Source organism: Scomber scombrus, chromosome 6 (genome assembly GCF_963691925.1).
Source record: "Scomber scombrus chromosome 6, fScoSco1.1, whole genome shotgun sequence".
In the NCBI taxonomy this organism is placed as follows: domain Eukaryota; kingdom Metazoa; phylum Chordata; class Actinopteri; order Scombriformes; family Scombridae; genus Scomber; species Scomber scombrus.
In genome coordinates this window covers 28,357,673-28,365,133 of record NC_084975.1, presented here as the reverse complement: position 1 = coordinate 28,365,133, position 7,461 = coordinate 28,357,673, and the positions used below count along the sequence as shown (strand labels likewise).

General features: G+C 41.0%; 1 protein-coding gene across 1 annotated transcript in view; it reads right to left on the bottom strand.

The window, feature by feature from the left end:
* Positions 1 to 2,191: 2,191 nt before the first annotated feature.
* ca5a (carbonic anhydrase Va) overlaps positions 2,192 to 7,461 on the bottom strand; it is a 14,916-nt gene continuing 9,646 nt past the window's right edge. Inside the window, exons 6-7 of the mRNA XM_062420383.1 lie at positions 6,867 to 7,025; positions 2,192 to 5,758 (exon numbers count right to left, since the gene is read on the bottom strand). Of these exons, the coding sequence (XP_062276367.1) occupies positions 5,588 to 5,758; positions 6,867 to 7,025 (330 nt within the window). The 3' untranslated portion in view covers positions 2,192 to 5,587. The remainder of the gene's footprint in view (positions 5,759 to 6,866; positions 7,026 to 7,461) is intronic.

Genomic DNA, 7,461 nt, shown 5'->3' with positions numbered 1-7,461 from the left:
GGGGGGGGGGGGAGACATGCAGCAAAGGTTCTTTACTGGAGTTGAACCAGGGACGTTGCACGATAATGTGGTATGAGCGGTAACCACTTGGCAACCAAAGCACTCCTTCAGATGAAAGTTTTGACTGGTACTGCACACCTTACTGCCAGAACCCTTTATTCTCCAAGACTGAAACCTCCTTGAAGAAGTTAATTTGCTGACAATTTTCTGTTGATCCAACTGATTTTGATGGATAAGGCTGGTGATCTCATGAAAAGACCAAAACCAACAGTGAGTCTACTAACAAGTATTGTTTGCGTAGCCAAAGCCTGATATATGTTATCCATTTGTTGTGCAAAAACAATTTAAAAATACATCAGAGAGACACATTAACTGTGATGTTCCTTTATTAGCCTACTGTGAACACACACACAGACGGATTCTGAAAAAACACTACAAACCGACTTAAAGGTATTTGCTAGCCTAGCAACAATAAGGCTAGAAACAACTCATAATGCAACATTGTCTACATTCAAAGAGAATATCAGATGTTGTGATGGTGAGAATGCCTAGTCCTTGAATAGATGACTCCCACTTCTTCAAAGGATAATCGGCAGAATAAAACTGTCTTTCATTCAGGGCCAATACAGATATCACTGGGGTACAAAATGTGTATTAATCCGCAGGTGGAAATAGTCCCCAAGAATTGCGCTATTTTCTCCCGTTTGAGTAATCTTCGCTAAAAGCTACACTGCCCAGCTGTTTTAGAAAATGATTGAGCCTTTTATTTTTTGTACATCATAACAATATATTTATGACTTGTTTTAATGATTTACTACATTTTACTACAGTAGTGGCCTACATTCCAATGGGCTTGAGGTTGAGTGCCGTAGACAGAGTAGGGAACTTAAAAGTATTGCTACACAGACTCGGCTAGACAAACGCATTGTTAGTTTGGGGGGTTTTTTGTTGGATTTTTTGGCAATAAGAAACCTTTTCCTTTCTTAATTCATTATGTGTTGTCAAATGTTGTTTTTGTACAACGGCCAGATGTTAAGGCACCAAAGCTGGTCAGGGAAGAAGAGGAAGTTTTGGGAAGCAGAAAACTGCCCTGTTAGCAGTTATTAAGAGATATGATCATCTCAAAGAGGACACAGATAAACATATGTGTTAGCCAAGTTACGGAGAATGTCAACTCAGCAACATGTTCAGTTCCCTTCCAGATGTTTTTAACATCAGCATAAAGTAACCCAGATTGTGCTATATGTGCAGTGAAATTACTCAAGATTTCATTCAAGCGTTATAACATGCTTGCATAATGACCTGCTACAAAGACACAATGAAGTCACACACACATACTGTACAGTTCAAAGCTTAGGGGTCTCCAGTCAGTCTGAACAGATTCATACAATCAGGGGAAGCTCAGTAGAGACTGACTGGTGTGTCCCTGTAGACCCAGGCCCCTCTCCCCTTCAGCCAAGCACAATAAACACCACCAGAGGTCAGCTTCAATCGCCATCTCTTTGGTTTGAATAAGGTGGAGGACCGTATCACACCCAACCGCAGTAACACTGTGTAACACAGTGTAAACATCCCACCCATTGGACCCCAGGCGTCTGGGTGGGGGCCATTAAACATCCCCTCTCTGTGTCAGGGGGCTTCAAAGGTATCAGAGGGGATGGGGTGGGGGGGCTTGATAGAGAAAGGCAGTATAAGCTTTGCACATCTGGACACTGAATTGTTGCAAAACTCAACTGCTGAAGTTGCGTCAGGATTTACATTTGTTTCCTACTCTAATGTATAAGGATGGATATAACTGGACTCCACCAGATGAAATATAAATATACCTTTATCTGTAATGAAGGTAATTTCCATTCTGTTGAATACTTATACAAACTACATAAATTGCCTACTACTAAATTAAATTAAATCATATTACATTATATGTGATGAGCTATTGTGTGTAGCTTTGTATTTTGAATGTGTCCTGTGTGGTTTTTTTTCTTTGTACTGTTCGTTATTGTGCTGTTAAATGTTTTAATATTGACCTACTGAAGAGACTGCAGATGGTACAGTCCATCACATGCTAAAATGTATAGTTAACACTGTACACGGTCCCAATAAACAAATTATACATACATACAAAGATGTTTACTTTGTTTATTGGGACACACACACACACAAAAAAAACCCCCAGATATACATCTTTTTTACATCACATGACTTTATTTATGTACACAACCTATTATTATGTCAGTTTCTTTAAAATCATCTTTACATCTACATCATATAATCAACACACTCTATTTTTTTCAACTGTTTTTTTTCCCTACATTCCCCTACAGTGCAGGGGTCTCTGGAAGCAAAACACTTCCCGGTTGCACATCTGGATGGGGGCCTATAAAGAGGCATCCAGGTGGAGCAAGGCATGCTGGGAGGGGAGATGGACCTAGTGGAGCCCCCACAGGACAGGAATGTTAGCTGCCCACTGAACAAATAAACAGCTATAATAAAGTACTGCATACGGTGTACAACACGCACAAGCGCGCGCGCACACACACACACACAAATAGACGTTCAATGAGCCTGGGGCTAACACACACCTGCTAAAACAACACATGGGGACACAGAAGGTGATGATGAAAAACATCATGAAGAAAATACAGCGTGGTGACAACATTCTGAATTATTATATTAAACCTTTAGAAACATTCTGAGCCCCTGAAAGCGCAGTGGGATGCAACATCATCTCCATTTTTTAACAATCTATGAAGAAAATCACCTTCACTGGATTTCTGATGCTGTATCACTGATTTAAACTTTAACACAGAAGAAAATTTAGACAAACATTTACCACAGACATAACATTTGTATTGGTATATATAATTACATTCATTAAAATTAAAACAAAAGGCATTAAAAAAAAAGAAGCTGAACATGAATAAAACGTCATGACAGATGAAGGCAAGTCATGGTGTATGATTCAAATACATCAAATACAGCTGTACAAGATGAAGGCAGTACTGGGTCCCTTGTCTCCATGTGTTTTTTTAAAAAGATACATCAAACATAAATTCTCGATTGCATTATCTGTTTCATAAAGCGAGCATGCCACATTCCCAGACGTCCGCGCAAAAAATCCTGACTGCTTTTCAAAGAATCTTCTGGAACCTGCCACCTGCGGCCCCTCTCGCTGTTTATGTAGAGAGCCTGCAGCCTTCGCGACACGTTAACGTCACTCGGTGCGCTTCAATTTAAGTGTCACATCTTTTCAGTACGCGTCCTGTTAGTCTATTCAGTGCGTGGCTTCATGCTAAGGCCTCGACTGGAGAGGAGCTACTGATGTGTGCCTCTGTGCGCGTGGGGGTGGAGGGCCAGTTTGGACCGTTGCTTTTGTTAGTGAGAGATTAGAAAGACAACCGTGACCTCTCACCCCTGCTGTATGGTCAGTGGACACACAAGACAGTGGGATATACATGCTCTTTGATGTGCTTTTTTATGGTTTTTAGTGCAATTGTAGTTAAAGCAAGAGATGTGAAATTAGGCTGATGAACTGTTTATGCTTTCTTTCCTCTTCTACCTTCCATCACTCTCACTTACTTTCCTCTTATCTTTCTTTCTCTTCCAAAAAATGCTGCAAAGAAAGCTTCACACCTTCGAGCCATGTCTGCTGGGTGTGTGCCGAAGCGAGCAGAATGCCAGACTTCTGTTATATGATGCGAGGTTGCCTGGTCTCGCTCTTAATTGCGACATCTGCAACTGAGGCGGCGTCTGCAGTATTGTCGTAATAAATCCTGAATAAAGTTCAAAACGTAGACAGAGACAGAGGAGCGCTTGATTTACCTCCAGTTTAGAGATTTTAAAGCTCTGGATAAGTAGATCAAGTACACTTGAAAGCAAGTAGCTGAAATAGTGGAAGCAGGCAGGCTGATATGAAAGGCTGCTGTGTAGTTGTCAGTTGGTCCCACTGTGTCAACTGTCTATACTTTAATGTATGTATCTACCACAGCTATTAATGGTAGTGTCCTTTGTGCATTTCAACGTAACATTTGTAATTCTTTTAACAATTTTTTCCCCTGAACCCGAAACAGCTGATTTTAGTTTGTCCTATCATGTTACTCTGATTCAGTTTAGTCTTTTCCACAAAAATAAACAAACGTGATAGGACAGAAAACTGACAAAAACAGACAAGACGAATGAAGACGGCAGAACCTTCTCGATATGTGATTCGATTAGTCGACCTGGATGTTAAAGCGGGTCTAGGTTCGCCAGATTCCTGAGCTGACTGAGCTGAAGCACAGCAGCGTGATGATAAAAGGAGCTCTGCTGCTGCTGCTCTGCTTTCACTCGCTGATTCACTTCTGTCAAAAGAAGACGAACGAGGTGAAGTAAACATGGGCTCAGTCTCCACTGTTACTGTGAGCTGACATCATCCGCTGTGCTTGAACTGCAGCTCTAGAGAACAGGTGTGGAACATGCTCAGTTTGTGTTGGGGTGGGGTTTGGGGGGGGGGAACTCTGCCAACAGTAGTGAGTCACACAGACAACATGTAAGGCACTGTGGTTATGATACATGAGAATGAAGTAAGACAGAGTTATGGAAGAAGAACTGCTCCTTTCAATCAGAATAGTACTACAGTTTCTGCATGTTTGTGCGTATTAGTAACATGTAGATTCAAGGCTGAATAGAGTTTCTTTACTGTGAAAAAAACAGTAAAGAAACTCTAAAAAACAAATGTAATAAAACATATTGAATGTCGTGTGTATTGTAAAATGTAAAATCTTGTTGTAACAGATTGAGAAAACATACATTCTGCTCATTTTAATAACATACTGATGACTCAATCGGCCATTTACCTAACAAGCATCCATAAAAGGTTTAAAAAGTGACATTGTGGTATAAAAAGCTTGATATTTGATACATATATATGTATGTATTGTATCTCATCTGGAGAGTATCTTTCCAGATGAGAACTCCAGTCTGTTAAATCTCCTGGGAGTCGTGCTGTAAACTGGTAGCAGCTCCAGCCTCCTTATATGGATAAAACCATCACCAGTCAGAGTACCAACTGTGGCCTGCACACAGTACAACTGAGTTTACACCTTCGGCTCAGCGCTCATTTTTTTTTTCTTTCTTTTTCCTTAAGCTGCAGGTGCAAACTCACGTACAGTAAATCAATAAATTGTAGATTTATAATAAATATAATTCATGTTAATTAAAAATCAGTAAAACTACATATTTTCCCCACGGCAACCATCCCCTATTGCTTATTGGTCAGTCACACCAAAATCTGAAGATTAAAAAAAGAATTAAAATCTCGACTAAGCAGGAAAAGACGTCTCCTAACATCCTCTGTGTACAACTGCTAACTGTTTGTCATTTTGGTGTCAGAGGAGCAGCGCTGAGTGTAACTGAAGCTCCTCAGAGGAATCGTTATCATTACTGGAAAATATGTTCTCAACTTCAAATGTTTCAAATCTGCAACGTTGAAAAAAATGAGAAGATTTTGGAGAGTAGTTTGGTAACACGCAGTAAACCGTACTGTTGGTGTTTGTGTGATGGTGGTGGTGGTGTGGGAGGATGTGTGTGTGTACTGGTTCGGGCTTCGTCAGTGGGTGTGCTTGTCGGCTTCGGCTGATGGCGCCTCCTGCAGGAAGGGGCTGAAGGAGGAGCGGACGGTGCGACCCCGGAGAGGCTGCTGCACGCGGAAGTTGTTCACCATGCTCTTCTGTACCTCCTCCTCAGCCGAAGTGAACAGAAGGCTCCGGAAGACTGCCAGCTGAAGTGTGGGGGGGGCGACAAAAAGATAGAAAGAGAGAGTCTTAAAACAGGCTCATAAATAAACTTGCAAACTGTTCATACCGACTATAAAAAATGTGCTTTAAATGTAAATGATGGAGGCCGAAATCCACGGTGTGTTGATGTGAAGCTTATATGAGGCTTCAGCAGTCTGAGTTAGTCATATCAAGTGGATATCTGCCACATTTACAGTCTTTTTAGCATCAAATTCCCTCTTTGTGTTTCCCTGTTGAGCATTGGTGGAAGTGTAGTAACAAAAAGAGGGACTTTGGCACTAAAAAGACTAACATTGAAACATATCTGCTTAATTTGACCCATTAGGACGACTGAAGCTAGGATTGTGGATTTTGTCCTCCATCACTTCCATTGTAAGTGCATTATGAAGGGATCTTCTAATGGTCAGTATGAACAAGAGGAATGATTACAGCAAGAAAAACAGGTTTCAGTTTTCATTTTGGCTCCTGACTGTTATTATGTCCTGGGTTCACTAAGTTAACTGGCCACTTGGATGCAATAGAACAAGCTGATTACAGCAATAAACAGAGCTTCACAGGAACATTAGACCATCTAGTAACTACACAGATGATGGGAAGAGATGCATCAGTATCTGTCCTCATCTGTCAACACGGCAGTATTTGGAGCAACAATGCCAAGAGAAAGATGAAAATCTATCCCAGTTTCTTACCGGTGGAAAAGGCGAGGCTTAAAGCTCAGTGAGTTCCATTTGCAGGCTAAAATATCTAACGTATACATCACTAGTACAGTGATGATTCTGCTCTAAAGAAATTATCTAACTGACTGTGTCATTTTCAGAAAGGCGTTTATACCCTATTTTGATCAAATAAGGTGTAAAATTAAGTTGACTACAGTAGTAGTAGCTGCAGTTGGTGATGTTTTTTTAAGAAAAAGATGAAACATCAAAGCCAAATTACTTTGGCACACACACACACACACACACACACACACACACACACACACACACACACACACACACACACACACACACACACACACACACACACACACACACACACACACACACACACACACACACACACACACACACACACACACACACACACACACACCTGGTCATGGCTGACTTCTATGTGCTGCTTCATAATGATCCAGCTGACGGACTCTGTCAGAGGAGGTGTGGTCAGAGAGCCGTGGTAGGTCCAGTAGTCGTCGGTGTTGGTGGGTAACAGGCAGGCGGGATCGAATCTGGTAAACTCGACGACACTGTCCTGCAGACACAGAGAGAGACAAACAATTAGGAACAACACACACACACACACACCATCAGTTCAGCTGCCTGTGAGATAAATTCAGCTTTATGCTAAAGCCTAGAGACGAGCAGAACCGAGGCATAAACCTATTACAATGTGGATGCAAAGTTAATTAGAAATGTGCTGATGCAAATTGAATTAAAAGTCAGTATAACTTAATAAAACTATGAATTATGTATTTTTCAGCTGTCATCTTACTGGACAAACAGCAACCTTATCCTCCATTTTTATTAACAAGCCGAGTGGCAGCAATGGTTTTACAGAAGGCCTAACTATGACCTCAGTTCAGTCACATTCAAATGGTACAACCACCAGAACAAAACCAGACATTAATATGTTTTTATGTGATGATAGCTTTTTATAACTTTTAATGGTAACTGATATGACGTGCTGT